Genomic DNA, 19107 nt, shown 5'->3' with positions numbered 1-19107 from the left:
AAAATGCCTCTTACGGTACTGCATGTTTATGAACCAGTAATAATATTCTAGTTATTCGGTATATACCAATTAAGCAGTGACAGAAGCCAGTCTGCTGCTTATTGAGTTCACTTCCTTGAAGTATTTTGCTGATAAACACCTGTCCGTTCAGTTCAGTAGGTTTGTAATTCAGAAGTTTTACTTTTAGTGGAGTATTTTCACTACTGCTTTTACAGTATTTTGCACACAGTAGTAACTGAGTGGAACTGGTCTTTGCATTGATGTGATCTTTCACACACATATGACCATGAATGAGTTTTTCTTGCCCTTTAAATAACTGAACTCACTTCTCTGCTCATCAGCCACGTATCGCCACGTCTGCGCGCATGCGCAGTGCCGTCACATTTGTGTTCCGGGGTAGGACTGGCTGTACACAGTGTAAAGATCATTTTTGTGTACCTTCTTTCCTTTTCTATTCATATAGTTATTGCACGGACCACTGAGGGGAGAGTGTTAGGGGTTTTCAGAAGGAGAGACGCTTTGAGTACGGCACCGAGAGGACGTCTGTAAAGATGAACTTCTTCAGAGGAGTGATGGGTGGGCAGGCAGCCGGGCCGCAGCCGTCCGGAGCGGAGACGGTAGGAAACTAGCCCCGGCTAGCTGCTGCTAGCTGACAGTTCACCACTGTGTAACGTTAGCAGACAAACAGACTACACACACGTCACCAATAAAACATGTACCTCTACACTGACGATGTGTTTTTCTCTAAAAACAGATAGAATGATTTGTTAAGAGACTGGTGGCCTCCCGAAATTAGAACAACGAGCTAGTCAGAAGGCTAATTAGCCGACGTAGCATATCTGTCATTCAGCAGCAGGGCTGTCTGACATGTCTGCTGTTTTCCATACGTGTAGCTATAATGAACGAGGAAATGAGTGAAAGAAAACAGACAATAACGAATATTAAGTCCCTCAATTATCACCTTCTTGCAGTGTCTTTATTTTTAAGTAACCCCCAAAGATACAAAAGCTAAATACATTCACATTCAGTTGCTGTATTGTCATTTGATTCTTGTCTCATTCTGCCGCAAAGGGTTCATTGTAATCTGAGTTTCTTGCCCTTTTTCGGAGAAAATGTAGTTATTCTGTCCTCTAGACCAGCGCTTCCCAACCTTTTTGGCCCTTTAACTTGTAGCAATGTGGCATATGTTACCAGTTTAATGTTATTTTTTTCCTGTAAGCATGAAAAAATATGCACAATTCTGTGTTACAGAAATGTTTTTATCTACTTTCCTGTCAATAATCTCATGACCCCTCAGTCCAAAAGGTGGTGATACCTTGTTGAAGTATAAGGTGACATTATGTCCACTGATCTGCAAAATGCAAAACACCACCAGGTCATACAAATGCAGTAACCTTCTCTCGGCTGTTTATGAGGTAGAAATACAAGCAAACTAAATAATGATTTCTCTACTCACAGATCCAGAAGCTGTGTGACCGGGTAGCCTCCTCGACCCTCCTAGAAGACCGCAGAGATGCTGTTCGGGCTCTTAAGTCCCTCTCTAAGGTAAAGTATAAAGACAAAGTTACTGGGAACATGTGCAGCAGAAATACACGCGGTTACCAGTTTATTAGGTACACCTAGCTAAAACTAACTAACTAACTAACTAACATGGTCTAGTACAACAGCCTTGCAATAAATTCTCCTTTCATGAAGGTTGTAATGTTCAGTAGTTAGAGTGATGATTTAACTGTGTGATCAGTTTGGAGTTTGTGGTTTGCTGGATTGCTTATTACACTTTTCAGACTCGAAAAACAATAAAAACTGAACATTTAAGCTTTCTTTTAAATCAGATTGTGTTACAGGGCTGCTGTATTAGACTGCATTAGTTTTAGCTACATGTCCCTAATAAACTGGCAACTGAGTGTGTGTGTATGATGCAGTTTGTGGGGAGAGATTTGTGTTAATCAACATTAGTGATGCTTCCAGTACTTCTTTAACCCAGGTGTTTAGTGTATTAACATTTTTCTCATTTACGGATGTAGCTGTCAATAAAAGAGAAAATTATTATTATTAATGTCATCTAAACAGATGGAGACATTTGTTTTCTCATGTTGTCCCACTGTCATGAATCAAAAGATCAAAGTGAACTGATCATTGACCAGTTCTGTTCATGGACAGTTTTAATACTGGCTGCCCCATCAACCATGAGTAATGAGTTGATCAGGCATGAATAAGGGGTTTAGGAGGCACAGGGTTGCACATTAACACACAGTGCTGACAGCACTGGTCAGAAACACAGAGGTGGACGTGTAGCCTTCCTGCATTTTATAAGTAATGTGTTTCTTTCATGTCATATCTTGTATTCAACACTTTGAATTGCTTTATTGTTGAAAAGTGCTATACAGTTAAACTCTCCTTGCCTTCCTTATTAACATTTGTAGAAATATCGCATGGAAGTTGGCACACAGGCGATGGATCACTTGATTAACATACTGCAAACTGACAGGTATGTTGATGTAGTGTTAGTGTTTTCGTTTGGTCTGGTATTGGCCCAGAAATAGCTACAAGTAATGTGTAGTAGATGTGTTATGTTTGATTCAAGTTCTCTGAACAATGAAACCTGTGTTTTGTTTTCACTCTGCTTCCTCCTGCTAATCGAACAGGTCTGACTCTGAAATCCTTGGCTATGCTTTGGACACATTGTACAACATCATCTGCAACGATGACGAGGAAGAGCAAGGTATTGAACCCTCCCACAGTTATTACAGATCACTATATTCACATTCGATTTGAAGATAATCCCTCCTAATTGTTTGGCTACTGTAAACAGTGTTGACTGACTGAGCCATTGTTTTGTTTGCATGCGTAAATGAGTTCAATTCATGTCAACTGGACAACAGTCAATTTGCATTCCCCTCTTCTGTACACTGTAAATGACTGCTTCATGTAAAGGTTCTCGTCTCTCTTCTCTTCCATGTTTTAACCCTACAGATGAATCAGAAGGTAAAACTCTTTGACTGTGCATGATGCCACCCCCCCTAACCACCAGCAGCACTTACAAATCAATCAGTTCCTCTTGGTCGGGTTGTGGAAAAAGGGCACATTAATACTCTTGTTTACGCCTCCTGCAGTGCACAGATTGCAAACGGCTGATAAAATCCAAGCCGTGGCTGTTGCCGTGGCATGTTTTCACAAGAATCACTCAGCTGATTTTACACTTCCTCTGAGTGGTTGAAATGAATGCTAGCTTTTGGGTGAGGCTTTAAACTTACTCTCCCCTCCCCTGCTCTCGCAGATGCAGTAACCCCTATCCCTCTCTCAGGGAAGCATAAGCCTGTTTCCATGCCTGGTCAGTACTCAAACCTAGCTATCCAAGCAGTAGTTATAGTAATGCTAGATAACTAACTTCACTAAAATCAGTTGGCACCGGAAAAGCGACTAGAAGGTGTTCGGGTGGTAACGAGAATGCTTCACTAATACCATCACATCCCTGAATCTCTGTCTGTCATGTCTCATTGCTCCTTTGCTTCCCTCACAACAGTGGAAAAACAGTTTGTTTTTCCACTGTTGTGGTGGAAACGTACTGTTTTTCAGTATCAGTTCACCCAAGATTGCAAAAAAATCAGAATTCTTTACTGTCTCGGTGGAATCTGGTGTTTTTGTTTTGAGACCTGTGGCTTGTTCAATCAGGGACACAGATATTATGCAGCCTACCTTAAGTGATTTATTGTTGGCCCATTATAAAGTTGTATTGACAAACAACTTTTATTTTTTGTCTCATCCAACTCCTGAGGGAACTATCTGCCTCTTCAGGTGTTAATTTCTCCACTTTGTTCACTAGTTGGTCGTTTTCATTCAAAAAAGCTGCCTGCTGGGTCTAAAACAATGATGAGAGTGAGCTGAAAGAAACTGAGATGTAGAGGCTGGTGATAATTATGTGTGGTTTCATCGCTATGAATGATCCCCTTCACATGAATATACTGATTGTTGCAGCTTTTCATATAATTTTCCAATGCTACGAACAAAATTGCACTCTTTCCAGTCTTGTTGGGTGGTAGCAGAAATCAAAACACGGGTAAATACATCTAAAACTATCTGCATCGCTAAATGCTGTTTAAAAACCTTTTACGTTATGGCCAGATTACTCGTTTGGGTACACACTTATTGTCAGTGCAGTGGTGTTGCTAACCAGCCTGAAGCTCTCAGCTCTTCCCATATAAAATGTGTGTTCCTAGTTATACCCTGTAGATGTATACCCTTAGTTCATCATGTTCACCCTCCCACCCAACTGTCCCCTCATCTGTGTGTCACCCTTTATTTTTCCAGAAGGCGTGTTCACAAGTATCACTCTGAGCGTGTACACGATTCTTCGATAAATGTCCATATTCTTTGTAAAGTCATTATTCAGTAGCAGAAAATCACCAGAGATGAATAAGTGTTGCAGTCTCGTCTAACTCGGGCTGATTGCTGTGAACAAACCAGCTGGTTCCTTCACTGAACTGAAGACTCCTGCTTTAGGGCTCATCAGAGACGTTAATTTCAACCTTTAATCTCCTCCACAGATGAGAATGCACAGAAGCAGGCAGATGACCTGGGAGTCCAGTTCACAGACAAGTTCATTGAGGACCCCGAACATGTGACCCTGCTTCTCACTCTGTTGGAGGTACTGAACTGTTTCTGCTCCTGTGGCAGGAGGTCTGTGTTATTATATTTCTCTAAACAACTGCCTGACATATTTATGCACTGATGTGGTTTTTAGGAGTTTGACTTCCACGTACGTTGGCCTGGAGTGAAGCTGTTGACTGCTCTCCTGAAGAACCAGGGCGTCCAGGTCCAGGGTATCATTCTGGTCAGCCCCATGGGTGAGTTTTTCCTCTCCACACCTCATCAAACTTGTTTTGTAATGTCAGGATTTTACTGAGGACCTGCACCTTCAGTCTTTTCTGGATCCCCTTACTGAGGGCATCTGTTTGTATGTTTGTTCATCCGCAGGTGTTTCCAGACTGATGGACCTGTTGGCAGACTCTCGAGAAGTCATTCGGAATGACGTGAGTACCTGTCCCTGCTGCTTGAGCTGCCAATTTGTTATAAACCACCTACAAAAGCCTTTGAAGGCCACGTCAGACCGTCTTTAGCTCTGTCAGAGCAGCGGTGTTGCCGTTACAGAGGGCTCCGGCAAACAAAAGGCAGGGTTGTACCTGGCAAGGTGCCGTGTTGGCTCATCACACGCATTCCTGGTTGATTTTTAGCGTGAACCCTGTATTTCTAATGTTTACCTCACAATTGTTGCGATAAAGGTTGAATAATTGCAGCCGTGATAACTTTGCAGAGCGGTACAAATGATGCGTCAGGAGTTTTCTAAACGATGCCACCTGAGAATCCTTCACAGTCACAGATCTGCTGCTCAAACTGGACTCTCTGGATTGTATTTCCTGTCTCACTGGAACCTTAAACAACATGCTCCCACCAAAGCACTCAAACAACGCAGGAGGCCGATTTAAGTCTGAATGCCCACGATCTTATTTTCAGGCGATGCCTGACGACCTGTTTTTCTTATCCAACAGGGCCTGCTGCTGCTTCAACAGCTGACCAAAAGCAATGCTGCCATTCAGAAAATTGTGGCATTTGAAAACGCATTTGAGCGTCTTTTAGATATCATCACAGAAGAGGGCAGCAGTGATGGAGGTAAAAGGATTTTTGAGATTCAGTAAAAAATGTTCTCTAGAAATTTAAGTACAGACACACTTCTTGTATTTTCTGTTCATAAAACGAATAAGATTGTTGTTTTTCTTGTGATATAATGTCCTGACGTGTGTTCTGTACATCCTTTTCCCCTCGGTGCAGGTATTGTGGTGGAGGACTGTTTGCTGCTGCTGCTCAACCTGCTGAAGAACAACAGCTCCAATCAGAACTTCTTCAAAGAGGGCTCCTACATTCAGAGAATGAAGCCCTGGTTTGAGGTGGGCGACGATAACTCCGGCTGGTCTGCACAGAAGGTCACCAACCTTCACCTCATGCTTCAGGTAACACACAACAGCCATGTTGCTTTAACTGAATTAGAGATTAAAGAGCAGAACAATGGGATATTGTTTCAATGACGTCTTGCACAATGCTCTGTTCCCAGTTGGTGCGAGTCATGGTGTCTCCTGTGAACTCTCCTGGAGCTACAGCCAGCTGTCAGAAGTCCATGTACCAGTGTGGTCTGCTGCAGCAGCTGTGCACCATCCTCATGGCCACCGGTGTGCCTGCTGACATCCTCACTGAGGTAATGACAGCAGTACTAACCAATGCAGACAACTGGAGCAGCTTACCCAGAAGGCTTGGCTCCTTTTTAGATAAACTGCATTCAAGCTTGTGATCCGACCTCTTTCTTTCAGACCATCAACACTGTATCAGAGGTTATCAGAGGCTCCCAGGTCAACCAAGACTACTTTGCATCTGTCAATGCTCCTTCAAACCCACCGAGGTAACCCACACCCCCGGAGAACCAGGATATCAAATCTCTCATATCCATCTGATAGGAAACTGTACAGACTCTAACTTTCTGATCCCTCCTCCTCGTCTGTTTGTAGACCAGCCATCGTGGTGCTGCTCATGTCCATGGTGAATGAGAGACAGCCGTTTGTGCTCCGCTGTGCAGTCCTCTACTGCTTCCAGTGTTTCCTCTACAAAAACCAGAAAGGCCAGGGCGAGATTGTGGCTACGCTGCTGCCCTCCACCATTGATGGTCAGCAAGCTGCAAACTTAACTTATCAGTTAATTTAAAAGAGTTCATAGACATTTTAACAGATTTCTGTATCGCACCTTTTCAGAGCAAAAGTTATTAGCACCAAAGATGATCCTTCCTGAGTGCAAAACTTGAGAAGCTTCATTCTCCCACAACAGGGAGTAAGAAGTCCTCCTGTAGAATAATAACATCTCTGATTTGGAACAGTTACTGTCAAACTGTAAAATTGATAGGTGGTGTTGGAGAAGCATCTGCCTCACAGACGATGGCTAAAAACATATTGAATGCAGTGAATCCATCAGTTGTTGTTTTTTTTAATTGGTAGAAAAAATATTACCTGTACATGATATTTTATCTGTAAATTCAGTGACAGTAGAATTGACCCAGATTATCACTGTTAAGCTCAATTTGCACTTTACTAGTCATGTGTAATTTATAAAAATGTCTTTGAATTTGACTTCTTCTAAAAGTTATGATAAATGTGATTTTGGAGTTTTGCAGTGCACATTTTCTCATGTAGCGATGGGTCGACTATTGTTTACTCTGCCTGATACTTTCCCGCTTTATTTATAATCATTTATTTACCCCCCCCAGCAAATTCCATCTCGGCGGGCCAGCTGCTGTGCGGAGGCCTGTTCTCAGCGGACTCTCTGTCCAACTGGTGTGCCGCTGTGGCCCTGGCTCACGCCCTGCAGGACAACCTCACCCAGAAGGAGCAGCTGCTGAGGGTCCAACTGGCCACCAGCCTGGGAAAACCCCCCGTGTCCCTGCTGCAGCAGTGCACCAACATCCTCTCCCAGGTAGGACACTGACGGCGACACTGAGCGACGCCGGCAGGTTATGTGTGTCGGGGCAGGAAGGACTGTGTAAGAACAGGCATGTTTTTGACAAATAAAGTGTCGACAACAGTGAATAGAACAGTGTCACATTATTGTGGTTTTGCAGGGAGATAAAATCATCCGGCGGGTGAGTAACGTGTGTGTACTGTGTCTGTGTGTGTGTTTTGAGTGTTTGGGCGGCACCTACGCTGGTTGTTTTGGCTTGGCATCTGTAGTAGGGTTCTCGTTGGCCCACGTGTTGGGGGATCTTGCTTCCCTTTAACTCTTTACTACCACTTCTTCGTCCCTTACTTATTGCCATGACCCAGTTATTCCTCATCAGGGTGGCACACGGGTGCTCTCCTCCCCACAGATTTGGAAGCTCTAGTTCCTCCCACCGTGTTCACTGTTTGGAGTGTGGGCAAGTACGCAAGTGTGCACTCGAGAGGTTCAGAGAAAAGGGACGCAGCAGCTGTTTTTAGTGCTTTTATCTCAGATGATATCATCCTAGCGGCTAATTTGAGCTGTGTCCTTTGACTGTTTGCTGCGCTGCAAGCCCTCATCTGTTTGTTCAGCAGCTTTTGGGTCTTTTCCTGTCAGAGTGAGAGGTATCCACTCTTGGTTGTCTTAGTCTTTTGTTTACACCTGCTTGTTTTTGTACCTGCTTAAAAATGCACAGTGCAGGTGCCAGAAGATTTAACAGTTTATATAGTTTCAGTTGTACTGTTGAGATGAAGGTTCGAGTTATTCAGCCGTATTTGACCAACTCTCCCAGAGTTTGCATTACTCTCTTCATGCATCCCCTGGAGTTGCCAGTTCTTCTGTTTTTTTCTGCAGTGGGTAGTCTCCTAAAATGCATGAACTGCTGTGCACCTTCCTGGTGAAAGTCTTTGCTATCGCTCGACAAGCCTTGCTTTTGCCTGACTTGGTCTTAAGTGTGGTGAAGTCTGGATCAGGGAAACTGGGACCCTGACCTGCGCACCCACATCACTTCATCAAGCCAGAAGACATAACGAGGGGGCCAGATACACGGTTTGGTGCAGACGTCTGGTGTGTGGCCAGTTGGGATTTACCAAGTGACAAAGTAGACGTGCAGGTTTTCACTGGACTGTCGTAGCGAGGAAGGAGCCGCAGTGCATTTTTATTTCTGTGATACCCTCCAGACTGCAGGCGCCCCAGGCTGACAAGAATGTGGCTCAGTTAGTTTTGAGATTAAAGGTAATGTGCTGATGTTGTGTCTGGATGATTTTCTTCATTGTAATGGTGGTTCAGGTAAAGGTTTCAATGACTTGGTGGAGTGCTCGGTTTTAACTGTCAGGCTGTAGCTTCAGCCTCAATCATCCACACAAACACAAACACTGTTTGATTTTTTTGCTGAGGCCAGTGTGTGTTCAATTAATACTTGTGGTCATTTTCCTGTCTTTTGTTTTCCTCTTCATTTTTGCATTACGTCACATTTGGAGACTAAATCTGAAAAGGTGATTTCGTAAGTTTTTGTAGTTTGGAATGCTGATAAGTTTTTACCCGCACCTTCATCGCTCAGATCTCCATACTTAGATAATTTTGGCACCATTTATTTCACCAGATGAAAGAAGTCTGCTCTTCTTGAAGCATGATGTGCATTAAGTGTTAATGCACCAGTTTATTAGCAGCCTGAAGCTACAGCGTAGCGTGTAGCTCTGTGTTTTAATCTGTACTGATTTTCATCATTTTACATTCCAACTCCATTTAAATCATCCTTTCAGCTGATTAAGATAAATTATTTCAAACTGCTTTATTACTTATGTGTCCATTGAAAGCAGACTTTTGTAAAGAGGTAAGAAAATCCAGGTTGATGTCTGTCGTAAATCTTAAACCTCTCACCTGCTTCTCAAAGCTGTTTTCATGGCAGTGCATGAGCATTTTTATTATTAAAGTTCTTTTTTCATCCTTTAAAAGCACCTTTAGCAGGTTTTGCTTTGCATGTGCTGATAGCTGCAGTACAGTAAAGTCAGCAGTCACTCGCAAAACCACAAACTAATTGAAAACTGTGAACATGCTGAGTACATGATGGCGGGAGGTAAAGATGAGAGTTTTTAGGGACATTCATTTATTCGTGCAGGTTAATACAGCTTGCTCTGGTCAACATAACCTTGTTTGAATATGCTGAATGTGTTCATTTTGACTGTGTCCTGTTTTTTTGTTTGTTATAACCTTATTAACTACTAATGGTTGGTGTGATTGAAGTGCTCCCAATTAAGCAGTGATGGATTTACTTAACCTTTGCCATATTTTTGTTGATTGGGAAATCAAATGCAGTTTTTTGCTCCGAACATGTCAGGATGGGAAGGAAATTGGGCTAATGTGAACAAAATGAATGCTGGTTTTATCACCAACTCATATTCAACCCCCTTTTTACTTTCTTTTTCCTATTTGAATTTAATAATTGAATGAATTTGTTGGATTTCTTGGTTGTTTTGTGTCAAACTCAAATGCAAATTATAAGAACTTTTGCTTACCTAATGTCTCAAACTGGGCTAAATCTTTAAGTTTGTGACCAGGATTTAAATTCTAATAAAGCGTAGCACTGGTTGCCATTCTGATGCTGTTCATGCTCATGTGCCCTAAAGTACATAACCTCCCATATTTTAACATCTGGTCATTGACTCAACTCAAAATGTTTTATTATCTCTGGAATATTATACCGTCTTTCTACATTGGACTCTTGTCAGCCAACTGTCAACCTCGCTGCACATGTTGACCTTTCTCTTCTCTTGTCGTGTGCTCTTCAGGGCAGTAAAGTGCAGACCAGGGTGGGCCTCCTCATGCTGCTGTGCACATGGATCAGCAACTGTCCGATAGCTGTCACACACTTTCTGCACAATCAGGAAAACGTTCCCTTTGTATCCTTGAGGCAGCTTGCAAACCGTACACCAGCTTCATTACATAAACTAAGGATTAAGTCATAGTTTTGATAACAAACAATTACTTTAGATCTTTGAGGTGAACGCTGTATTTTCATTTTTAAGGTATAACTTTTTAGGCGGGACATCATCTTCCACCTCCAGGTTTAAAAACAGTCTTTAGCGAGTCTGAGTGTTGCTGAATGAATCCTTGACTCAGGGACTCCTGCAGCTGACGGCACAGATCTCAGAGAACCTGGGAGAGGATGAACGGCTGGTGCAGGGCCTGTGTGCGCTGCTTCTTGGCATCTGCATCTATTACAACGACAACTCACTGGAAAACTACACCAAGTAAGATCACGCACCCTGAAAATTATCTAAATATCAATACAGAATGAATGCATCACATTTTGTGGACACACAAACAGGAAATCAGAAAAAGATATTTGCATGAAGTTCTGTTGTCTTGTTAGTCTAAAACCCCCAACTCACATGCAGTTGTTCTGCCACATATTTGAACTGGTTTATTTTAAGTGTATTGAAGTTAATATGTTATCAACTGTCATGTCATGCCATGTGATATGCATGATATATACATGAATCATATAAATGATTCTGCTGTCCTAACTTATTTAATTATCTGGGTGTTAAAGACAGCTATGAGTGATGATCTCTCATTGCTTTACTTTGGTACGTCCGTGCCCTTAATGTGCACATACAGTGTATTAACATTTAAAAAACACATGCATTGACAAGTAATCAAGTTTTTCCAGAGTTGTACCCACGTTAGTCAAACTTCTCTGAGGGTCCGTGTCCACCAAAGTGTTTTTTCCCTGCTGAAAAAGCTGGGAGTCCTTCAGACGCTTTGGTTTCTGTGACTTCAGAGTTGCTGAATGTTTGTGTGAGTGTTAAAATGTGGGCACAAGGGAAGGTACATGCTCTGTCCATCGCTCTGGATGAAGGGGCGCTGAAAGTCCTGATCGGCCGGTCTGTGCGGGTTGGTGAGATCTTGTGGCCGAGGTATCATCTTGGTGACTCCCTCTGTTTGGTTCATGAGCTGAAGTTAGTTCAAGGAATACTTTTGTATGAACAAGACAGTTTGAAATGCAGCGTTTTACCCAAAGTTTGACATTTCTCAACTCTCGGCGACCAAAAAAAACTCGGCACAGAACAGAATCAGCGCCTTGTCACATTGTTGTCATTTGCAGCGTGCTGTAAATGTGCAACACTCCAATTGCAAACAATTAAAAAAATGTGCTGACCTCAGGGATAAACGCTTTGGGTACACAGCCCCTAAATACCCTAACCCAATAAAGCAAACTGGGTTTCCTTCAAAAGCCTGGAAATATCGAATCACGTGAACGCAGTGACTGTTGCAAAGCCGTGTCCTGTTTAAGACCAGTTTAGAAGCAGAGTGGGGATTTCAGGCACAACTTCACCTACTTCCAGAAGTCTGAAGAGGTCAAAACTGCTGCGCTTTCATCAGGTCATCCTGTTTAAGACCTGCTTTGTCTTCTCTGTCCCCCTCAGAGAGAAGCTGAAGCAGCTCATCGAGAAGCGGATCGGAAAGGAAAACTTCGTGGAGAAACTGGGCTTCATCACCAAACATGAGCTGTACTCGCGGGCGGCCCAGAAGCCGCAGCCTGTCTTCCCGTCTCCAGAGCAGATGCTGTTCGACCACGAGTTCACCAAGCTGGTCAAAGAACTGGAGGGTCAGTCAGAGACCGTTCTGGACGTTCTGCGATAGTTAATTTATTATGAGAATCAGCAAAGTTTCTTACAAATAATAATAATAATAATTATTATTGTTATCATTATTATCATTACAGGTATGATTACCAAAGCAGTTCACAAATCCAGTGAGGAGGAGAAGAAGGAAGAGGAGGTGAAGAAGACTTTAGAGCAACATGACAACATCGTAACTCAGTATAAAGAGCTGATCAGAGAACAGGTAAACAGAGCTGAGTTCTCACCTCTGCATGTGGTTTTTGCTTTTGTGTGAATTTGATGTTACTTATATTCGTTGTTCTCTCCTGCTGACTGTTTCATTTTGATTGTGTGATCGTCAGGACGCTCAGATCCAGGAGCTGAAAGAGCAGGTGTCGACCATGTCCTCTCAGAACGACCAGCTGCAGACAACGATCACCCAGCAGCTGTCCCAGATCCAGCAGCACAAAGATCAGTACAACATCCTCAAGCTAAAATTAGGTGGGCTCACCTCATTGGATAGCTGCCAACAGGTGTTTTGCGTCCTTAAGAAAAAACAGGTCCCGAGTTTAACACAAGAAATACTGATTACGTTAAATTTCTGTGTCCTGGCTCTTGTTTTCATATTTCTGGCCACCGTTCCTGAAGATAGTAAGTTTTACAACAAGCAGTTTTACAACAGTGCGCACAGGGCAGCGACCTGCAGGATTAGAGATCAGCATTTTAACTATACTAACTATAGCTTTCTTTCACAAACACTGTGTGAAAATGACAATTTGTGATTTTAGGGGGTTCATAAAACATTTTCTTGGCAAACAACAGAAAGATTTCATGGTGTCTTGTCGTCTCAGTGAGGTTGCTAAGTTTGGTACCATCATGCCTGCACAGAAACATGAACTAAAACCTGTTGTTCCTGACTGTATCTGGTGGTCCTTGCTAATGCCTGAGATGCCTCACAGAAGTACTCAGTGCATAGTCAATGTGTCTCATCACGTAGCTTCCCCGACTCTAAACAAATGAATTTCACATTTCTGTTTATGTACAGATTAAACAAATAAGATGCAGCAGCTTTAAAGGTTCTTGGAAGCACATTTTTTAACTTTAAACACTCGCTTGAAGAAAGCTAATGTGAGCGTATTTCCCAAAATGTGACGTTGTGCTAAATCTGTGAAAGTGACAGTGAATGCACCAGAATAGTCCATCAGACTACAGTGAATACAGAGGCTCAGACTGGAAGTGATATTTATCAAATATTAATCAGATGTTGAAAGTAGACACTTTGTGTTGAAGTTAATGTGGTTAAACTGGATTTGTTGAAAACCTGTCTGATAGCTCCCGTGGTTTCCTTTCCTCTCTGCAGTCCACAACACCTTATCTAAAGAATGTAGAGACTAAAATGTTTTCAGGTCCGTCTAGAAGTATGGCTAAAAACTGAGCAAAACCTAGGCTGTAAACAGACATTCCTTAGAAATGGAGTCTGCTAACCATCACAACACAGGCTAAGGCCAAGCTAACATTCCTGAGAAGCATGCTACATATATTCTGCTATTATGGTTAGTTAGCTAATGATGGGTAACGTTAGCTTGCTTGCTAATACAAGTGAATCATTGCTAGCTAATGTAATAACAGTAAAATACCATCTCGAGTTAACAGCGCAGCTAATTCACGCAGACTCCCAGGGCTGTTTTATCAGCTGTTCACCAAACATTTCCTGTTGAATCTGACACTTTATTGTGTGTTTGTAACTTCAGGTAAGGACAACCAGAGTCAGGCTAACAGCCAGGGAGACGGCTCACAGGTGAACGGGCTGCAGACGGAGGAGCTCACACAACTCAGAGAGGAGGTGGAGGAGCTCCGCAAGCAGCACACACTCCTTCAGACACAGCTCAGTGACAAAGAGGCGCTCATCAGCACCCTGGTTAGTAAACGTGTACATACACTATCTGTGTGTGTGTGTGTGCTGTCGTATCTGTTGTCAGGGGCCACAGGCACACACACAGAATCACTGTGTGTGTGTGTGTGTGTGTGTGTGTGTGTGTGTGTGTGTGTGTGTGTGTGTGTGTGTGTGTGTGTGTGTGTGTGTGTGTGTGTGTGTGTGTGTGTGTGTGTGTTTGTGGAAGCTTCAGGGGAGGGGAATGAGCCGTGCAGGCCACACACAGCTCGGTGACACCCTGAGGAGTGTTTCCCAAACAGAGGCGGCGGCCTGTCCGACCGCCAGAACGCCATCGTCGACTCACCGTTACCTGAAAAACAGTCGACATCGTTACACAACGGCGGCGTAATAAATGACTTACACTGAACGTCAAACCACACCTTCACAGCTGTGGCAACAGCCTGATAACACGACACGATCGTTGCCAACTACAATGTTCAAGCAGGCCGCAGCTACTTAAACCAACAAACATGTTCTTACAGCACAACTTCAAACCTTATTTGGGAAACTCTTCCCCGAGGGCTCGAAGTGTGTGTGTGTTTAGAGAGAGAGAAAATCAATAGGCAGCTAGTTTATTCATCGATTAAGGAAAAACTCTCTTCAGAATGATGATTAGCTGCTAAACTGACTGAGTTTGTGTTTCAGACCGCCGGTCTGACAAAACAAGATCATTACAGACGTCGCCTTCAGCTCTGAGAAGCTGCGACGCAGCATTTTACAGACTGAACAGTTAACAGATCGATCAAGAGCACCGTCAGCAGATTAGCTGAAATGAGTGAGCGGCAGCCCGATTCGTGACGTGACAGCAGGGCTAGGCGGTTGATCACATTTTATTTTCAACTACAATTTCAGCCTCCAGCTATTATTAAAACAAGATAATGGAGATAAAACTATCTGTGCTGCGATGGTACAGGTGGTACACATTTATATACCAAATAAAAATCACTTTACAATATAAATCATATTCAAACATCTTTGCATATATTATTATTAAATATATATTATGTTGTTTAGTTTAATTGTATGTTTCCAAAGTCAAAGAGTAGTCGTGTTAAATAATCGTGATCTCAATTCTGATCAAAATAATCATGATAATGATTTTAATGGTGGTCATAATGGAGCGACAGTGCATCACTGATGTGTAATGTTCTCCCTGTTTGTAACTGCAGAGGTCGGGGGCGTCACAGACAGCAGAAGGTTCAGCAGGAGCGTCAGACAACACAGAACTGCTCAAGGTGGGATTCATCATTGTACACTTTCCCTGAAGGATGCAGCTTTTTATTATTCTGGTTTTTATTATTGTCGACAAATCCCACAAAAAGACAAAAACCAGCAGCATCGTTGTGCCTCTAAATGCTTCCTCACCTTCTGTGACTCAGCCCCGAGCCTGTTTGTTCCTATTGGAGACGTAAATCTTAAGAAATAGTCCACAAAGATGCTGAGATGTTGTGAGTATTCACAGCAGCAGTACACAATAAACTGCTGTGCTCATGTTCGTGGTAATAAAGGAACATTTTACTGTAACAGTGTGAATTATTTATGTGTTTTTAATAGTTTTTGGACAAAAATGGAGGCCTATGGCACAGCAGAGTAAGAATATCTCAGGCTCTGGCTACACAGGCAGCATTTGTTTCATGATGAATTCATTGTTGGGTTTGGCGTCTCTGACAATAACAAACATTTAGATCATCACCAGATTTAACCTCCAAACTTCAGCCTCAAGCACTTTTCGGGCCATGCATTTATATTTTACAGGCATTTTTGCAAATGTTGGTTGACTTTGTTTGTTGCAGGAGCTGGAGGCTCTGAGGAGTCAGATCCAGGCCCAGTCTGCAGAGATCCACCAGATGAAGACAGAGAGACAAGACCTGCTCAGAAGAGCTGAAGCTGGGGTAAATATCATGCAAATATGACATTTTATGCCAAATATATCACATTATTCTGTAGAGATGCTGAACTAATGAACCTTCCACTGGTTTCCCTCAGTCCTCGGACGCAGTCGCCGGTGGTGACGGCTCATTAGACGCTGCCAAGATGGCAGAACTGGACAGCAGACTCACAGCACAGATGACTGAGACAGAGAAACTCAAGGTGAGTAGAATAACTGTTCAGCTGTCTGTGATCTCTGAAGCATTACCTCTGACCTTTATTTGTATTAATGCATCATCCTGTTCAACATCTGCACCCTCCACCTTCCCCCCTCTGTCCTCTCTTTCTTCTTCACTGGTCCAGGAGGAGGCAAAGAGGTCATCGGAGACCCGGGCGGAGCTGGAGCAGCAGCTGGCGTCGGCCACCAGCACGGTGGCCATCCTGCAGACGGAGAAAGCAAAGCTGCAGACGGAGGTGCAAGAGTCCAAGAAGGAGCAGGACGACCTGCTGATGCTGCTCGCAGACCAGGACCAGAAGATCCACAGTCTCAAACAGAGACTCAAAGACCTGGGAGAGACGGTAGACACACTACGAGTGATATTTTTTTTGATACCTGTTTCCCGTCCACACGGGTAGTTTTCAACACGTAGCTTGTTCCACGCGTTCTGGCTTTTCGTCCACACGTAAATGCAGTTTTAAGTCACCTCACTCATCCAGACTTGTGGAGAGCAGAGGTTTGCATAGACCGCTGGTTCTCAAACCTTTTCTCTCATGCCCACCTTCAGAAGCCCCCCCCCCCCCCCATTGTTAGCAACTAATAACTAATAAAACTAATACAAACCTCAACTTTTTTAGGAGTTCTAGTGAAATAAAGTTAAGCATGATAGCATCAGCTAACATTAATCATGTTTATTCGACTTTGTTTCACTCTGTAATTTTCCCTCCCGCTGCAGTGGCTCTATGCCCCCCCCAGAGGGGGCATAGAGCCACTGCAGCGGGAGGGCCCCCCAGTTTGAGAACCACTCACCGCAAAATACAGGAGCAGAAAAAGTGAAATAACATTTGAAATAACTAAAAGTGGTCAACAGCTAGTTAATCAAGTGACAAAGTAATTGTGTTGCTAGGAGACTAAATCTTAATGGAAGTCCGTTGTCGAGGTCGTTCTGCTCAGCTTTGACTCTCAGACGTCGTGACTGTAGCTTCATGATAAACTTCAGAGACGGTGCTTCCTGTCCTGCCCTCTCAGCTGTCCTCTGTGTGTTTGCTCTAGTTAGACTGTGACACTTTCCCTGCAGGTGGACGATGAAGACGACCTCGACGCCAGGGACCAAACGGACGACGACGACGAGGAGGACGACGAAGATGAGGACTAGAGAAGAAAAACACTAAAAGAAGAAAAAGGAGAGAGCTGGGAATTCATCTGCCAGCAGGCAAGAAAAGACTGCAGAAACCCACAGAGGAACTGAAGCATAGGACTAATATATTGAAGCAGTTTCTCTCTCCAGCTGCCATGCTTTGTTTTCCGTCACCCCCCCCCCCCCCCCCCGTTGTCACATCACATGTACATGTTAGTTATTTGGACTTTTTTTTGTCGTCCAGGTTGTGGTTCCTAACTTTTCAATGACAGCGAAACGATTCGAACACATCAGTGCATTCATCTCTTCCACTTTCACCATCTGTCCTCGATGGATTTTAGCAGTCTGTAATGTGCTGTCTTGCAGTGTTACGCTACTTTTGGCACACGAGTCACCCGGGAAAGTTAGAGAAGAGGGTTTAAAATGTAGCAACAGGTTTGAAATGATTCTCATTTGACCGTGAACGTGCTGGCGAGCTCTTCGGGCTCGTTCCCATCCTGCTCAGCTGCTCCCACCGGGTGCGCCTACAGCGTTAGCGTCGCCTGCTATGTGTCACCGCGCCACGCCCCGAATTCGTCTTCACACCCCAATCAGATGGAGTTCAGTGTGTCACAGTGTTCCAGCACTCAGAGTTGTTCCATTTCACATCGACGACACGACCTAACCGCTCTACAATATGCTGCAAAACACTGACAGAAAAGATGTAAAGACAAAAAAGATATTTTTGCAACTTTTTGTCCTCCAGCTTCTGTATGATACCGTGTAACTTATCAATTTATGAGCCACATTGAAATGAATAAAGAATCTATCAGTCTGTATGCTTGTATGGAGGAATAATTGTAGATAAATTAAATTTTACTAAATCCAATGAGAGTTTTGTATTTGTCTTTTCAGGGTTGTTTATGTCTGAATAAGGAGCTGGACAACTTTTAAACATGCTTCAGTGTCTTCTGGTGTTTTCAGGCTTTGCTGCTTCACATTTTCTGACACTGAACTTGAGGACCACTGGGACGAGGACTTGAACACCAGAAGAAACTTTTTTGATACCTTTGCTCATGATTTTTTTCTGGGAGACTTTTATGCCTTCATCAAGTGATGATGCACAAGAGACGACACGAACGAGGAAGAGAAGGATGCAAGGACAACATGACTTAGTTGTAGATCTTTGAAAAAGCTTCACCTCTCCTGGAGGGGGCTGCTTCAGTTCCAACTAACAGGTGGGAGTCACAGGTAAGCTCTGAGGGGTGGTTGTCAAGGTAACTGATTCCTAACTGCTTCGTTAGTGCTCCTGACTGTTGCAATAGCGGTCATTAGGGTCACATGAAGCCAAATGTGAATGGTTGCTAAACCTCGTGTGAGGGGACGACAGGACGGCACTGTAGGTGGGGGACAAGGGGTGTAGTAGACCTCCTCTGCTGATGGATGGTTTCTCTACAAGGGAGGATGCAACAATGATCCCCAGCTGCGCACGAACAGGACGTTATTCAGGGTCACAGTTTGGCCATGTTTTGAACCGCAGCCCTTTTGTGACTAAAGATCAAATAATATTACGATTAAAAGTTAACAAAAAACAGACAAACAGACACAACATCCACAAAGTTCCACCAAACACAAACACAGAAATAAGAAAGACACTGAGAGAAGAGGACGAAGGACAAACTCCACCTCATCCTTTCACTTCAGGGTTTATACATGAGACAAACAAGCCTCCACTTGATGAAATGTGTCTCTGTGTGTTCATCTGCAGCCATTCCGCCCGACTCCAGTCCTCCATCATTTGCTGAGAAACAGAGAATAACTTACATTCTTCACCATAGTAAGTGAAGATGTTTGT

At 43.4% G+C, this 19107-nt stretch overlaps 1 protein-coding gene across 5 annotated transcripts; it reads left to right on the top strand.

The window, feature by feature from the left end:
- The first annotated feature begins 385 nt into the window (after positions 1-385).
- uso1 (USO1 vesicle transport factor) lies at positions 386-18126 on the top strand. 5 transcript variants are annotated; one of them, XM_041934125.1, is made up of 27 exons: positions 386-617; positions 1459-1545; positions 2424-2488; positions 2646-2722; positions 2974-2985; positions 3278-3331; positions 4545-4645; positions 4742-4844; positions 4975-5030; positions 5547-5667; positions 5827-6005; positions 6107-6247; positions 6360-6448; positions 6555-6709; positions 7304-7509; positions 7655-7675; positions 10299-10409; positions 10642-10760; positions 11940-12121; positions 12239-12360; positions 12479-12617; positions 13868-14034; positions 15219-15284; positions 15843-15941; positions 16036-16140; positions 16282-16497; positions 17214-18126. In XM_041934125.1, exons 1-27 carry the CDS (start codon positions 552-554, stop codon positions 17289-17291), a joined length of 2937 nt encoding a protein of 978 aa, XP_041790059.1. In that variant the 5' UTR covers positions 386-551; the 3' UTR covers positions 17292-18126. The 5 variants fall into 5 exon arrangements, with proteins under 5 accessions (XP_041790059.1, XP_041790061.1, XP_041790060.1 ...); XM_041934127.1 differs by lacking the exon at positions 3278-3331; XM_041934126.1 differs by lacking the exon at positions 7655-7675.
- Positions 18127-19107: the final 981 nt, after the last annotated feature.

The sequence above is a fragment of the Chelmon rostratus genome, chromosome 3 (genome assembly GCF_017976325.1).
Source record: "Chelmon rostratus isolate fCheRos1 chromosome 3, fCheRos1.pri, whole genome shotgun sequence".
NCBI classification, from domain to species: domain Eukaryota; kingdom Metazoa; phylum Chordata; class Actinopteri; order Chaetodontiformes; family Chaetodontidae; genus Chelmon; species Chelmon rostratus.
This window is presented reverse-complemented; position numbering and strand designations above follow the sequence as displayed.